The sequence below is a fragment of the Anomaloglossus baeobatrachus genome, chromosome 1 (assembly GCF_048569485.1).
Source record: "Anomaloglossus baeobatrachus isolate aAnoBae1 chromosome 1, aAnoBae1.hap1, whole genome shotgun sequence".
NCBI classification, from domain to species: Eukaryota; Metazoa; Chordata; class Amphibia; order Anura; family Aromobatidae; genus Anomaloglossus; species Anomaloglossus baeobatrachus.
Genome location: NC_134353.1, coordinates 965,535,051 through 965,551,557, shown reverse-complemented (window position 1 = coordinate 965,551,557; position 16,507 = coordinate 965,535,051). Strand labels below are relative to the sequence as shown.

At 44.2% G+C, this 16,507-nt stretch overlaps 1 protein-coding gene and 1 long non-coding RNA gene across 3 annotated transcripts in view; one reads left to right on the top strand and one right to left on the bottom strand.

Annotated features, from left to right (window-relative positions):
• Nucleotides 1-13,965, top strand: part of LOC142257889 (uncharacterized) — a 41,556-nt gene extending 27,591 nt beyond the window's left edge. For both annotated transcript variants that reach the window (XM_075330173.1, XM_075330163.1), the window contains 5 exons: nucleotides 1,220-1,317; nucleotides 1,401-1,479; nucleotides 1,587-1,669; nucleotides 12,525-12,944; nucleotides 13,301-13,965. In XM_075330173.1, the coding sequence (XP_075186288.1) occupies nucleotides 1,220-1,317; nucleotides 1,401-1,479; nucleotides 1,587-1,669; nucleotides 12,525-12,944; nucleotides 13,301-13,840 (1,220 nt within the window). In that variant the 3' untranslated portion in view covers nucleotides 13,841-13,965. The remainder of the gene's footprint in view (nucleotides 1-1,219; nucleotides 1,318-1,400; nucleotides 1,480-1,586; nucleotides 1,670-12,524; nucleotides 12,945-13,300) is intronic.
• Nucleotides 13,966-14,397: 432 nt separating this feature from the next.
• LOC142257899 (uncharacterized) lies at nucleotides 14,398-14,946 on the bottom strand. Its single transcript, XR_012727673.1, has 3 exons — nucleotides 14,819-14,946; nucleotides 14,635-14,712; nucleotides 14,398-14,550 (listed from the first exon to the last, which is right to left on the bottom strand). It is a non-coding gene; the product is annotated as an uncharacterized LOC142257899 (long non-coding RNA).
• Between the last annotated feature and the right edge of the window lie 1,561 nt (nucleotides 14,947-16,507).

Genomic DNA, 16,507 nt, shown 5'->3' with positions numbered 1-16,507 from the left:
ATTACATCAGACCTTCAGTGGAATTTATGGGGTTAATAAAGGGGTGAAAGAGTGCTCTTTTGTCTTTTATTTCAAATAATTATTTTTCGCTGTGAGCGTTTTTCTTTTAACTTACAGACTACTAACGAGGGGGTCTCATAGACCTCTTCCATTAGTAATCTAGCACTTTGTGATAGCCAGGGCAATCAGGAAGAGTTGGGTAAAGTTCCGGGATTGTCACATCTAAAGGATGTGTTAATCCTGGGCAGCTGCAGGCTACTATTTTTAGGTTGGGGGGGCTCAATAACCATGGGGTCTCCCCAGGCTGAGAATACCAACCCCAGCTGTCTGGCTTTAATCTTGGCTGGGCATCAAAAGTGGGGAGAAACCGCATGCTGGTTCTTAAATATTTATATATTTATTTAACCTTTAAAAAAAAAAAAAAAAAAAAAAAAAAGCCGCATGTGGTTCCTCTTATTTGATACACAGCCAAGATAAGCGCACGGCTAAGGACTGTAGCCTGTAGCTGTATGCTTTTATCATTGTTGTACTGGTAAGTCATATTCATCTTCAGCTTTTTAACAGAGGCCTGAAGGGTTTGTTGGTTTTTTTTTGCAGTTTTGACTGATATTCGAAGCTGTCAACTAAAGTCCCAGTTCAAACTGCTGAAAAACGGTCCCAAAGTGTAATGCTGCCTCCAGCATGCCTCACTGTGGATGTGGTGATATTCTGGTGCAGTGTTGACTTTGCACCAATGATACCTTTTGGAATTCTGTCCAAAAAAGTTTCACCTTAGTCTCATCAGTCATAACACATTCCCGCATGCTTTTGGTAGACAATGTAGGTTTTGGCAGAACATATCTGGGTTTGGATGTTTTGTTTTTGAAGAAAAGGCTTTCGTCTTGCCACCCAACCCCACCAGGCATATGAGGAATACGGGCGATTGTTGTCACATACAGTACTTAGCCAGTACTTGTCAGAAATTCATGCAGCTCCTTTAATGTTGCTGTTGACTTGCTGGCAAACTCTAGGACTAATTTTCTTTGTTTTTTTTTCTTCATCAATATTTAGGGACATCCCGTTTTGCCATTGTGCCAAATTTAAGTCCCTTCTTGATAATGTCTTTTACATGAGAAAAACTTGCCATTTTAACAGGGGTGTGAAGACTTTTTGCCAGCTTCCACTTTACAACTGTAGATATATGGGCGTCGTGTAATTGGTCACTGTGTGTTTCCTACAGATGGACTCATGGAAAGAAATCCCCCAGAGAGATGTCCCCGTCCTCTGTGTCCCCAGGACTGTCCAGAGGAGAAGCACAATGTCCCGGAGACTCATCAGGTAGATGGCGCTGAAGTCTCCACAACATCTGACCATAAAGTGATTGCACTGGAGCTCGATTTACGTTTTTCTTGTCTTTTTAGGGTGAAGATCTGATTGATATTAAGGTTGAGGTTAAAGATGAAGCAGAAGAGACGATGGATTTTTCAATGAATTCGCAGGGTAAGGAGGGGAGATGATCATGTCTGTTCTGTGGTCACCTACTACTACTTCAATCATCTCCTCAATCACATGACACAATCTGTTCCATCACTGTGTGTTTCCTACAGATGGACTCATGGAAAGAAATCCCCCAGAGAGATGTCCCCAGGACTGTCCAGAGGAGAAGCACAATGTCCCGGAGACTCCTCAGGTAGATGGCACTGAGCCCTGGGGAGGAGACATTTCTGTTCCTGCGATGGTAGAGTCTGACGGTTTCTTACATTGATCAGTTAGGTCTTTCTGGCCTCATCTGAGACCCAGTATAGTCAGTTACTGGTGAGAAGAGCCGGTGTACCTTTCTAGCAGTGACCACATGCAGCAGAAGGAGCTGGGACATATTGTGGTAGTATACGGCATCCGACAGAAGAAATACACAGAAATACAATGTTTACATTTGAAATGAATGTAGAAGACGGTGATTAGTTGTCCCATAGCTGCGTCCCCTGTATATTTCCCATGAATGTGTGCAAGGATGGGATTTAAGAAAATCCTCACAATTGTGATGGTTTCAACGCCCAATTATCAATTCATCAGCTGGAAAAAAACAAGCCTGAATAGCAATAGTTGAATTACTGGTGATCTTTATTTTAACCCTACAGTGTCACAAGGGTACCATAACAGACAGTGGCCCTCCTACTTCTGGATGTCAGGTGTTTGCAGCACAGGGCTTGATTTTTCACTATACAAACAAGTATACACAAATATAAACAAGATGGGAATGTCCGGCCATCATACCACTCAGGAAGGGAGACGGTGTAAGGATAGTGCTGGGACTGAACCCACTAGACCATGCACCGGACTGACTGCTCTGCGACGCCACCTCGAGCGAACCTCTTTACAGGGACTGTCAGGCGTAACCGCAGAGGGCCTAGATGCACGGAAGCCAGGATCAGCAAGAGTCACTGGATGCAGGATCCGATCAAGACCAGGTACAGGTTAATGGGATCAGGCAGAAGTCCAGAACTGAGACTGGTGCAGGTCACAGGGATTAGGCTGAGGTCCGGAGGCAGAGTCTGGTGCAGGTTAACGGGATCAGGCTGAGGTCCAGAACCGGATCAGGCTGGAGTGTGTGCTCAGAACGGTACTCAAGATCTGCAAGCAGAGACAGAGTTACACCAAGCACAGGCATAGAGGGACTTAAACAACTAGTACAAGAGACAAGCTACAGGGACGTGTTGAACAAGTACCGGCCATGGGGAGTTGCAAGTCTTAAATACCCAAGGTTACTTATTAGTGATTTTCCGTACAGTTTTGCTGGCCCTTTAAGTCTAGGTGAGTGTGCGCGCGCGCCCTAGTGTGTATGTGTGAAGGCCACAACCCAGAAGTCAGAGCCGAGACCACAGGAGGAGAGGCAGGACACTGGAGCGCAGGTGGCTGCAGTGAGTGAGCGGCGTGGAACCGGGGCCGATGGGGAAAAGGTCTGGACGGGGTAGCAGGAGAGCGGGTTCGGCAGGGAGCGGAGACCCCAGGGGTTGGAGCGATGGGTGGTGAGCGGCGCGGTCGGACCGGGAGCATGAGAGACGGGTTCTGTGTACCAGAGATGAACGTGCTTTGGTCAGGCATGTGCATATCAACCCAAGAGCTTGAGAAGAGCTTGTGAAGATGCTGCCGGAAGCTGGTAAGATTGTGTCATTATCCACAGTGAGACGAGCACTGTATCAACATGGGCTGAAAGGCCACTCTGCCAGGAAGAAGCCATTACTCCAAAAGACACAGAAAAAAAGCCAAATTAATGTTTGTAAATGCACACAGGAACAAAGACCTGTGAAGACATGTCCTGTGGTCTGAGGAAACTAAAATTGAACTGTTTGGCCATAATGACCATTGTTACGTTTGGAGGAAAAACATAGAAGCTTTGAAGCCTAAGAACACCATCCCAACTGTGACACACGGGGGCGGCAGCATCACGTTGGGGGGGTTGTTTTGCTGCAGGAGGGACTGGTGCACTTCACAAAATAGATGGCATCATGAGGAAAGAAGATTATGTGACAATACTGAAGAACATCTCAAGACATCAGCCAGGAACTTAAAGCTTGGGCGAAAATGGGTCTTCCAAATGGACAATGACCCGAAGCTACTGCCAAACTGGTTACAGAGTGGCTTAAGGAGAATAAAGTCCATGTTTTGGAGTGGCCATCACAAAGCCCTGATCTCAATCCTATGGAAAATGTATGGGCAAAGCTGAAAAGGCCGGAGCGAGCGGTGACCTCCAAATATGGATTAGCTACACCAAATCTGTCAGGAGGAATCGGCCCAAATTCCACCAACTATTGTAAGAAGCTTCTGGAAGGAGATACAAAACGTGTCCCCCAAGTCACACAGTGTAAGGGCAATGCCCCCAGATACGAATGACCTGGAGGAAACGTCACTGTGCAGAAAAGAAGAAAAATGCCTGAAAACATTCTCTTTCTTTCATTATTCCGGCATTTGGCAAATAGAAATAATTTTGGTTCCTAATTGACCTAAAATGGGAGAAAAACCTACAGATGTGTCTGTATAGAGAGCGGAGGGAAAAACCTGCAGATGTGTCTTTATAGAGAGTGGAGGGAAACTTCTGCAGGAAAAAGGAGGAGGAGTGCAGCACATCCATCTATTAAGTATACAATCCAAGTTTATTTCAATCAATTTGAAAGTGATCATATCGGCTGTAGGTTAAACTGACGCATTTCTGGCGGTGTAACTCCCTTATTCACACGTCAGTTTTAACACACTGCTGATATAATCACTTTTAAATTTAATTGATATACACTTGGATTGTATACTTACCAATGGCTGCGCTATTCTCCTCCTCCTCCTTTTTTCGGCTATTGTCTGCTGCGCTGCTCTCCTCTTTCCTGCTATTGTCTGCTGCGCTGTTCTCCTCCTCCTTCTCCTTTTCCTCTTTCCTGCTATTGTCTGCTGCGCTGCTCTCCTCCCCTTTCCTGCTATTGTCTGCTGCGCTGCTCTCCTCCTCCTCCTCTTTCCTACTATTGTCTGCTGCGCTGCTCTCCTCCTCCTCCTCTTTTCTGCTATTGTCTGCTGCGCTGCTCTCCTCCTCCTCCTCCTCCTCCTCCTCCTCTTTCCTACTATTGTCTGGTGCGTTGCTCTCCTCCTCCTCCTCTTTCCTACTATTGTCTGCTGCGCTGCTCTCCTCCTCCTCCTCCTCCTTTTTCCAGCTATTGTCTGCTGCACTGAACCGGTGTTGGACCAGCACCCTCCGGCTCCAGGGGTCTCCCGACTTTAATTCCAAGTCCACAGCGTGGTGAGTTCCAAAAACCCCCTGTGTCCTTCAATGGAAACTTCTGGTTTCAACTGTATGTAAAATTGGTATAAATGTATGTCAATGGTAGGTCAATTACAGATGGAAGAATAATAACCTTTATATGGAGCCAACATATTGCGCAGAGCTTTAAAAGACTTAAATCAACAGAAAATATCTCCTAAGACAGCGACAGAATGGGCTAGAATGAGCGAAGAAAAGATAGCACAAGAAGAAAAAAGCCAGGGACCATAAACGCAGACAAAGAGCTGCAAAAGTCCGACTAGAAAGAGAAAACAAGCAGTGGCCGCTCAGGGAAAGTCGTCCTGATGCGAGTCCATCAAAAGCATTTTATTCATCATACTCAATTAGTAACACAATCCAGAAGGCGATAAAAGCTCCTCCACCATCGCCTACAAGGAAGGTTACTGTAGTGAAGAACTTGTGGTGAAGTTCGGTCTCCTGAGACGTACTCCAAAGCCACCTCCTGAAGAAGTGCAACCAATGCAACTCCTCGTGTTATCATGCTACAAAAGTGACTTGATATCAGGGCAATGTCCAGGCATGAAGGACAATGTCAACATTTCTCGAGGTGGAGAACGTCCAAAAGGAGGTCAAGGACATGAATGTACTGGAAGCCTCTTCAAGCAGGAGACCTGGAAATGGGAAAATCCACATTTGCTAATTTGTGACCTAATCACGTAAAGATTAATTCTGACAAAGACCAAAGTGTTTGTTGCTGCCGCTATAAAGAAAATGTCCAGTACCTTATGGAGGGAATTTCATGTATGGCTACACTTCCATCTCGCCAAGACCTGATATCTGCTCCTGGGGGCCGTCATGTTACTTTGGTGAGTGCCAGCTTTGTGAAGATGTGCACCTAATTTCTGAGTCAACATGTGAAAGAGATGACTCCATATCGTATCATTGAATACTAGGATAACAGCAGACACTGACCGTTTTCAGAAGCAAGGGACAAACATGTGGAGCCGTTACAAATGATGAGGCAAGTGAAAAGGTTTTGGTACCGTGTTAGCCAGTTGAAAAATTATTGAATGTTCTCAGTGAGAGGAACAAAATTATAATTTTGTGATACCTTTTAATGGCTAACGAAAATAAAATATGATGTTATAAAGCAAGATTTCGAGACATCTCAGGTCCCTTCCTCAGGCATGGTATGACAAAATATCTGAAGAAACACAAAAATATACACAAACAGAGCAGAGGGATGGCATAATAAAAGACAAATAAACAAACTCTGAGCTTAGAAAGTGAATCCTTAATTAGTGGTGTGAGAGTTTTATTGTCCCAATATCCATGTAGGATCAGAGGTCTGGTGAGTCTCTGGAATAGACTCCTCAGATTTTTGTAATGGGCCCTAAATCCTCCTGACAGGCTGAGTCCTGTGTCCACAGAGTTAAACATTTTAATGAATTTGTATTCCCAGACCCTGCGATGGCTCTGTGATCTGAAGTTGCCTTTTAATATGACAACTTTCATATGGTTTATGTTGTGTCCTGAAGCACAGAAATGTTTGGCCACAGGTAAATGGATTTTTATGTCTGTAATTGTGTGGCTGTGAGATCTCATCCTTGCTCTCAGTCTCTGTCCTGTTTCTCCAACATAGAGGCCCCCAATAGGACATATAGTGCACTGGATTAAGTACACTATGTTGGAAGAGGAACATGTGAATGTCCCAGGAATTTGATAGTCCTTCTGTGTGTTAGGGATCTGTATCCGGTCTTTGGTCTCTACATGAGTGCAGCTTTTGCAGCTCTTTACATTGCAGGGGTAAGTTCCTCTTGGTGTGTTAAATTAGGAGGTTGTCTGTAGCACAGCAATGGAGGATCTTTGAATATTGTTTTTTCACCCGTTATCCTTGTGTAGAATGTGGTGAAGTTTCTTGGTTGTTCTTCTCAGTACCTCTAGCTGTGGGTTGTAGGTCACCACCAGAGGTATTCGACTATTTTCCTCTTTTTGTTTGTATTGAAGCAGTTCACTTCTAGGGGTCCTTGTGGCTCTAATGATCTGATCATCTATGGAGGTGGGGTGGTAGCTTTGGTTTAGAAATCTCTTTTTAAGATGGGTTAAGTGTTCATCCCTGTCTGCAGGGCTGGAACAGATACGATTATATCTGAGGGCCTGGCTATAGACAATGGACTTTTTAATGTGTTTGGGCTGAAAGCTGTCCCATCTGAGGTATGTGGGACGGTCAATAGGTTTTCCGATACACCGATGTCTGGATTGAACCATTTTGAATTTTTATGGTTGTATCCAGGAAGTTGATTTCTGGTTTTGAGTGTTCCAATGTCAAGTTTATGGTAGGATGAAATGCATTGAATTTTTCATGAAATTTTAGAAGCTCATGTTCAGATTCGGTCCAGATTATTAAGAGGTCATCGATGAAACGGAAATAGGCCAATGGTTTGAGGTTGCAGGATGCTAAAAAGTCATTTTCCAGTTTAGCCATGAAAAGGTTGGCATACTGTGGTGCCATTTTGCTTCCCATAGCAGTTCCTGTGTGTTGTAAGTATAGTTCCTCGCCAAAAGAGAAAAAGTTGTGTATGAGGATGAATTTGGTGAGTCTTATACAGACTCAGGAGCGATCCCATTAGCTACAAGAAACATTTGGCAGGCGGTTAGTCCATCTTCATGTGGGATGTTAGAGTATAAGGATTCCACATCCATGGTAGCTAAGATGGTACTCTCGGGTAGGGGACCTATTGTAGATAACTTTTTCAAAAGGTCAGTGGTGTCCTGTATATAGCTGGCTGTGTTTCTCACCAGTGGCTTAAGGACATTTTCTACCCACCCAGAGAGTTTTTCAGTGAGCGTTCCCACCCCTGAGATGATCGGCCTCCCTGGTTACCTGGTTTATGAATCTTGGGTAGCGTATAGAAAACTCCCATCCTTGGATTCTCAGGTATTAGGTCCAGAAGGTTTGTGAAGTCTGAACCGAGACATCTGATGACTTTTTTCAACTCCCTCATATATTTTGGGGTTGGGTCATCATCCAGTCTGGTGTAGTACTGTATATCCATCAGTTGTCTGTTTGCTTCTTTAATGTAGTCCGTTGTATTCAGGAGAACTATGGCGCCCCCTTTATCTGCTGGCTTAATAGTGATCTCCTTGTTTTTCTTCAGGCTGTGAATTGCCCTTCTCTCCTGCCCACTGATATTAGATGTTTCTTCAGCTTTTTTGTCCAATATTGTTGACTTTACCGAATATCTAAATGAGTCAATATACTGGTCAAAAATGATGTTGCGGCCAGGAGGAGGTGTCCAGTCAGACGTTTTCTTGTTCTCTGTTTTGATTTGTGTTTGGCTGTTTAGAAGCTTCAAGTCTTCTTTAGCATCAAAGAATTCCTTCAGTCTCAGTCTCCTGAAGTATTGTTCCATCTCACTACAAAGCTCTGTTTTGTCTAGAGGTTTTGTAGACAAAATGTGAGACCTCTGGAAAGCACACGGAGTTCTAGATTAGTGGGTTTGTGGGATGACAAATTAATAACACAGCTGACTGTACCTGTGTCCCTCTGCAAGTTTTGCTCCATGCTGCTATGTTTAGGAGGAACTTAGCTGGTGCTTGAGAAAAATCCTGCTTTCAGCCGAAGTATGTGGAGTTTCTTTTTCTTGCTGGCTATTAGACATTTCTAAACCAAGGCTACCACCCCACCTCCATAGATGATCAGATCATTAGAGCCACAAGGACCCCTAGAAGTGAACTGCTTCAATACAAACAAAAAGAGGAAAATAGTCGAGTACCTCTGGTGGTGACCTACAACCCACAGCTTGAGGTACTGAGAAGAATGGCCAAGAAACTTCACCACATTCTACACAAGGATGACCGATTAAAAACAATATTCAAACATCCTCCATTGTTGTGCTACAGGCAACCTCCTAATTTAAGGAGCATCATAATTCGAAGTTCTATGCCCTCAGACACACCAAGAGGAACTTATCCTTGCAATGTAAAGAGCTGCAAAACCTGCCCTCATGTAGAGACCAAAGACCGGATACCGATCCCTAACTCACAGAAGGACTATGAAATTCCTGGGACAGTCACATGTTCCTCTTCCAACGTGGTGTACTTAATCCTGTGCACTATATGTCCTATTGGGGGCCTCTATGTTGGAGAAACAGGACAGAGACTGAGAGCAAGGATGAGATCTCACCGCCACACAATTACAGACAAAAAAATCCATTTACCTGTGGCCAAACATTTCTGTGCTTCAGGACACAACATAAACCATATGAAAGTTGTCATATTAAAAGGCAAGTTCAGATCACAGAGCCATCGCAGGGTCTGGGAATACAAATTCATCACAATGTTTAACTCTGTGGATACAGGACTCACCCTGTCAGGAGGATTTATGGCACATTATAAAATCTGAGGAGTCTGCTCCAGAGACTGACCAGACCTCTGATCCTACATGGATATTGGGACAATAAAACTCTCACACCACTAATCAAAGCTAATTAAGGATTCACTTTCTAAGCTCCATTGTTTATTTAAATGTCTTTTATTATGCCATCCTTCTGCTCTGTTTGTGCCTATATTTGTGTTTCTTATGATATTTTGTCATACCATGCCTGATGAAGGGACTTGAGATGTCTCGAAAGCTTGCTTTGTAACATCACTTTATTTTAGTTAGCCATTAAAAGGTATCACAAGATTATAATTTTGTTCCTCTCACTGAGAACATTCAATAAATGATGAGACGACACAGTTTTGTTGCCGAGGTCCAACTCTATTCAAAGAAGAGAGGTTAAGTCTTGCTGATGATGAAACAATCAGATTTTGCTAATAACTTTCAGATTTGCTAGCAAGATGAAATCCTGTCTGCCCGTTGATTATCAGACGGTGTCACCATCTGTACATGTGTTATCAAATATGGATTCTAAAGGCCCCGTTACACGCAACGACGTATCTAACGATATATCGCCGGGGTCACGGATTCCGTGACGCGCATCCGGCGTCGTTAGCGACGTTGTTGTGTGTAACAGCTCCGAGTGAGTGTTAACGATCAAAAATACTCACCTTATCGTTGATCATTGACACGTCGTTCATTTTCATAAAATCGTTGCTGTTGCAGGACGCAGGTTGTTCGTCGTTCCTGCGGCAGCACACAGCCCACTATGAGGAAGGAAGGAGCTGGGCGGGATGTTACGCCCGCTCATCTCCACCCCTCCGCTTCTATTGGGCGGCCGCTTAGTGATGCTGCTGTGACGCCGAACGAACCGCCCCCTTAGAGAGGAGGCGGTTCGCCGGCCAGAACGACGTCGCGAGTCCTAACGATGTTGTGCGCCACGGGTAGCGATTTGCCTGTGACGCACAACCGACGGGGGCAGGTGCTTTCACCAGCGACATCGCTAGCGATGTCGCTACATGTAAAGCCCCCATTAGAAGAGCTCTGCCGCTGTTAGCGAGGAATTAGGGCACCACAGTGGCTCAGTGATTAGCTCTGTACAGTGGCTCAGTGGTTAGTGCTATACAGTGGCTTAGTGGTTTACACTGTTGCTTTGCAGTTCTGGGGACCTGGGTTCAAATCCCACTAAGGTCAACATCTCCACGGATTTTGTATGTTCTCTCCGTGTTTGGTGGGTTTCCTCTCACACTCCCAAGACTGACAGGGGATTTAGATTGTGATAATCTCTGTAAAGTGCTGCGGAATATGTTGACACTATATGAGGGGCTGCTGATAAGTCTTTGGCTTTACCCAGAAAGAAAGGAAATAGGATGATGAGACTTTACATTTGTTCCACATACTCTCCACTGATGACAACACTGTTTTTATATCGGTATTCCAAGCTCTGTAAGTCTAGCAAAAAGAAGGATTTCGGTTGTGCCTCAAACCAGGCCTCCGTAGCAGCCATGGCATCAGAAATGGTTAGAAATTTGGTACCTTGAGGTGTTTCTTCAGGTTTGGAAACAGATGATAGTTGGAGGGGGCTAGATCTGGTGAATAAGGTGGGGGTGGTCAATCAGCTGGAAGCCCGGCTCTGCCAGTTTTGCCGTGGTCGCTTGTGCAGTGGGAGCGGAGGCGTTGTGTTGCGGGAACACGATTACTTTGGACAGCTTGCCGTGCCTTTTGGATTTCAGAGCTGCCTTCAATTGGTCCAAATGTTCTGTAATACCTTGCATTGATGGTGGAATGAAGGGCATTGATCCCCCAATGTCTGCGACATATCACCATGAATATCCTTCTCGGACTTTCCTTGCAGAAACAAGAATTTTATCCCTCCTCTGCTCTCAGTTGCTGTGAATATTGCATTAGACTCCGCCATATTTTTTCCCCGCATGCGTAGAACACTGTTGCCATAAGCAACAATTACAAAATTTTGAAAACCTATATTAGACAAATAAGGCTTTCATGTGATGTAACATTCGTTACCATAGAAACAAAAAAAAGATCACAAAGCCAAAGACTTATCAGCAGCTTCTTGTATAAGCAATGCATAATAAATAATTTATAGCTTGACAAGATTGCAGTGCCGGCGTTTAGGCGAGCCATTCTTCATGCCCAGGCAGACATACATAATCTTCACATGTGCTCAGATGCGGCAGCAAACCCTGCTGGTGGTTCACAATCCACAAATCACCCACATATTGAAAATGTCACATGGGCGCTTGTTGGTGCTGCCCATGGTCAGGGTCCCGCTGACGGTGGGTTGAATTATCAGGAGACCTGTTTGGAGTAATGTCACCAGCTGAGGTTTACAATGTTACTTTTTCTGCATCCGACACTGTCAAGGTCGGGAATTTAGGGAAACCCGCAAATTGGGTTTTTCAGGGTCACAGAGACTGAGTTCAAATCGATCTGCGCAGATGTATGTATGAGGATCAATAACCACACAGAGACGTGTCTCTATTCGGGAGAAGCTCCATGGTCTTCTGATCCGTATATTATAAAGTACACACAGTTATTCAGTTCAACATTGTCCCTGATTGGTCAGAGATAAACAGAGTCCATATAGTACATCATCAGCCTGTTTCTGGCTTCCTAATACTAGTTTGAACCAGCTACTGAATACTTCTTTAATACGTTGCTGAGCAAGAACGAGGAGTCAACCTTCCACATCTCACATCCCTTATCTCACATGGTGAGAATTAAAGGCTGCTTTACACACAACGATATCGCTAGCGATCTCGTTAGCGATGTGACACGCCCAGATCGTTGCTACGTTGATAGGTCGTTTTGTATCGGTCACACGTACCATTCTCACAAACGACGCTACATTGTTCAGCGATATATTGTTTGACCAAGGCAGTCGTGTGGACACCGTCACACAGCATTTCTGCCAACGATTCCGGCAACGACAAGGCGAATAATTGACCCTAGCATACACTCTGGTGTGTGATTGCCTCGCCCTCTACAATCCCCAACTTCCATACTGTCAGAATCTCCTCCGGTCTTCTGTTACGTGATTGGTTGTCTGTGAAATAAAAGGCCGCATTTGCGGCTGCCCCGTGTGACGCAACCACCGGTGCCGTACGTGTGGTCTGTATTGTGTGTGTGGAATCCTTTACGCCTTTCTGTCTTCTCCAAGGTATGGGGGTTTTTTTGTTTGTTTTTTTTTTATTTTGAATCCTATTGTATTTTTTTAATTTTAAAGTCTTATTATTTCAGGCCCATCATATGCACCATCTGTCAGGCTATGCTACCCCATTTTCCTGTTTGTTTTATTTTAAGTTTATGTTTACTGCGTGCTTCTGTTTAGCTTTTGTCTCTTTTTTTTTTATTTTATTTTTTTTGTTTTATCTTTTACAGATGTCTGGGCCCCAAAATGAAGCATTCATAAGGGAGCTGATAGAAAAGTACCGGACGCTACCATGTTTGTGGAGGGTTAGATCAGCCGAATACAGCAACAAGCAGCTAAAAAAAGAGGCATATGTGCAGCTTGTTGCTGTATATAACAAGCATTTCCCATATGAACCTGCTGATGAATCTGAATCTGCTGTCAAAAAAAAAATACAAGCCCTCCGCACAGTATTTAAAAAAGAACTAAATAAGGTAGAAGATTCCAAGAAGTCCGGGTCAGGCACGGCGGAAGTCTATGTACCGCGCCTATGGTACTATGACCTACTTTTGTTCACAAGGGACCATGACATTCCTCGTCCCAGTACCAGCATGATGCCCCTACAGGAGGAGGACCTTGATGATAATCCCCCTGAGTCTATGGTTAAGGATGTAAGTACTGGTTTGTTTTTGGTTAATTTTAAATTATTGAATTTAATTTGTCTGTGGATAATCACCTTTTGTAAATCAACCCTGTTGTGCCCCTTGTAAATGTAGTTAATGTCTCTAATAATGGCCTTCCAGTGCTGTTCAGTATTGTGGTGGTCATATTTAAATCTGCTGCTTACATACATATATACCTAATCTTGTTTTGTAAACCCTCTCACATATGGTTTCACTGCACGGGTCTCCATGTGTGTGTAGCACCTTTAATCCCTTGCCCACACCCTGATGTATTTCCTCAATGTATGTAGTACCTGTTGTTTGGTAATGTTCCACATATTTACCCATTTATTTTATACCAACAGGAAGCAAGTCTGGAATCAATAACACAGGCCGGGCCCAGTGCTACGCCATCATTAACGCCGGAAACAGGGGAGGTAGTACACGAAGCGGCTGGCCCCTCATCCATGCCAACGCGGCTGCTTGCCAGACGCAGAAGAATAACAACCGCCGCCTCAAGGTCAAGTGAGCTGGTTGGCCTCTGCCACTCAATACTGGAGAAACATAACAGGCCAGCAATAAGCGGATTCTCGCACTTCCTGGACGATGAGCTCCGGCAGATGAATGATTCACAAAGAGAACATGCCCAACGTGTGATTATTGATGTATTACGGGCGGGCAAAGCTGGGTTCTTGACAGCTACATCATCATTTGCTGTAGGGGAGCAGGCAGGGCCATCTTCTGGCTCCCAACAGGACACTACCCATGTTTCCCCTCAAATTCCAACTAGCCTCCCAGTCCCTTACAGCTTGAGAAGAGGCAGGTCTTCCCGGAATAAAAAGCGAAAATTGGAAAGTCAAGAGGTGAATGGCGAATCACCCGAATCAGATGAATGGACAATTTGATTTCTTGTTTATTTTTTTTTTATTTTGTCTTTAAAAATGTATTTGTAACCCAGCTGGGTATATTTTTTTTGTACCTTATGATTTGTGATAGTTATCACGTGATTAAACTTCTTTTTTTTTTTTTTTGTGTGTGAAAAATAATTTGTGACTTCATGTTTAGAATAATGGTCTTGTCACGTTTCCAACTCACAAACACACACAGATGGTCCACATTTTCTCCTTGCAGCGGATCATAGTGGCCTTTTTCTTGCTGGGCGTTTGTAATAAGATGTCTTGCTCTATGTTCCAATACATATCCCTTTTTTTTTTTATCACCATCCCCTGTCCCGTGTCATTACTCTTGGCCACTGACACACCATGATGTAAGCTAACACCAGGCCGGCAGTGGTCCACACACATGCATTTGTCCCTTTGAATTTGTCGTTATTTCTTAGTGAACCCCATATGTTTGCTGTGTGTGGCACAGGTCGTATTTTGACCTAATGGCTGTGTCTACATATGAAGTTAAGAAAGCGTTTAACATGTTTTTTATTGTTGTGTTTTTTAAACCAGCCTTAATTAAACTTAAAAACAACATTTTTATACCTAAAACCAGTTGCGTCTTGCTGCAACAAGGCCCTCTATATACTGACGCACATTATCCTCATGTTCTTGGGCTGCAGCCCTCAGCCTCCTTGTCGATGCCCACACATCGCGGGTTCTGGGGTATCCTGTGGATGGAATGGGATGGTTTAACCTTTTTAACATTTTTCAAACGGAAAACCACAAAGTTCTTCTGTTTAAGGTACACTTACAAATGTGGGGACGGTCATGGTCCTCATCTGTATCAGAAGCTGAACTCTGCTCCCATCTTGCTTCCGCGGCCCCAAAGGCTAGGTGAACACAGAAACAGCCATATGTGAACACTGGGAATCAACCTTGTCCAAGCCATGTCGCAAGGATGATTACCACTGACAAGGTACTATGCCGGCAACTCACCTCGAGGAGAGCCTGCACCTATCTCCTGAATTGAGGCAGGTGAGTTACATTGTCCAAGAGAGGAATGGGGTGACATTGATGCAGGTGGTGGGTTGGCAGCTGAAGAACTTGTTGCAGGTGGCGAGGGGCTTAAGGACACAGGAGGGGTGGCAGCAGGGGGTGCTGTGGCTGCGTTGGAAGGGCTTTGGGAACGAAAAGGTGTTCCTGTAGGGGATGGAAGGCAGGAGGTGACGGGGTCCCATCATGCTGTTGCATTTGCGGTACTTCTTGTCTTATTGTATGGAGACAACAAACGACAGCTATGAGGAGTCCATCCTAGTCCGTTTACTAATAATGTGTTCAACATTACGTTTGCCAACCTAGAACCATTATTTAGCACGGTCACCATGTTTTCATTCTGGTAACCTACTGATCATGGTATATCTAAACATACCAAGAAGTGTTCAACAAACCCTGCATATTTTTCAGACAATACAGCCCTATGCGCATCCTTGAAAAATATTACCTTGCTGCGTCAAGTGTGGATGTAATGGCTAATCATCCCTGTGCTATGCGCCATTTTTGATCCACATGTGAGTTGTCATGCGCATGTGCGTCATGATGATGTCCCCCGCAACAGACAGGGTGCTTCCCTTTGCGTTTGTGAAGGTCTCATGACGCTGTTACGCCTGACTTCATATACACAAGACGCTTTACGGTTATATGTTTGTAAAAAGACTGACATGTTTACACAGTAAACACCACGCTGCCTGCATAAAGAGGTGTGGATATTTTCTATCCTCAATGCTGACCGATAAAGCAGGTCCGCCAACTTTTTTCGGACCTGCCTGCTTGAACGGATAACTCCATACTGGCTGGCTAGGCCTTGGTGGATCTTGCACAGGACCGCCCTTTTGTGGGCCATGAGCCGTTCATGCACGCTATGGCAGGCGTAATCCAAGGCATCCATACATAGTTACTAAGGTTGAAAAAAGACCTAGATCCATCTAGTTCAACCTTCCTCCACCAGTTCTACATTTGGTCACAAAGTCATTTATAACAAACAATGTTGTGTGTACTGAGGAAATCATCCAGCCCTTTTTTGAAAGCTGTTATAGTATCTGCCATTACTACCTCTTGTGGTCGCATTCCACAGTCTGACTGCTCTAACTGTAAAGAACCTTTTCCTATTTAGCTGCCGGAATCGCTTTTCTTCCACTCGCAGTGAATGCCCCCTGGTCCTTTAGTATTGTCTTTGGAAGAAATAAGTCATGTGCCAGTCCTTTATATTGACCACACATGTATTTATACATATAAATGAGATCTCCTCTGAGACGTCTTTTTTCTAAGCTAAACATATCTAACTTTTTCAACCTCTCATCATATGGGAGGCCTTCCATTCCTTGTAGTAGTCTAGTTGCCCGCCTTTGAACTGACTCAAACTTCTGAATGTCCTTTTTAAAATGTGGTGCCCAAAACTGAATCCCATATTCCAGATGTGGCCTTACAAGTGATTTATTGAGGGGTAACAATACGTTGGGATCACGGGATCTAATCTCTCTTTTTATACACCCTAGAATCTTGTTTGCTTTTGCAGCTCCTGCTTGACATTGAGTGCTGCTGCTCAGTTTATTTGTAATGAGAATACCCAAGTCCTTCTCCTGTTCTGTAGTCCCGAGTTTACTTCCATTTAATGTATACGCAGCTATA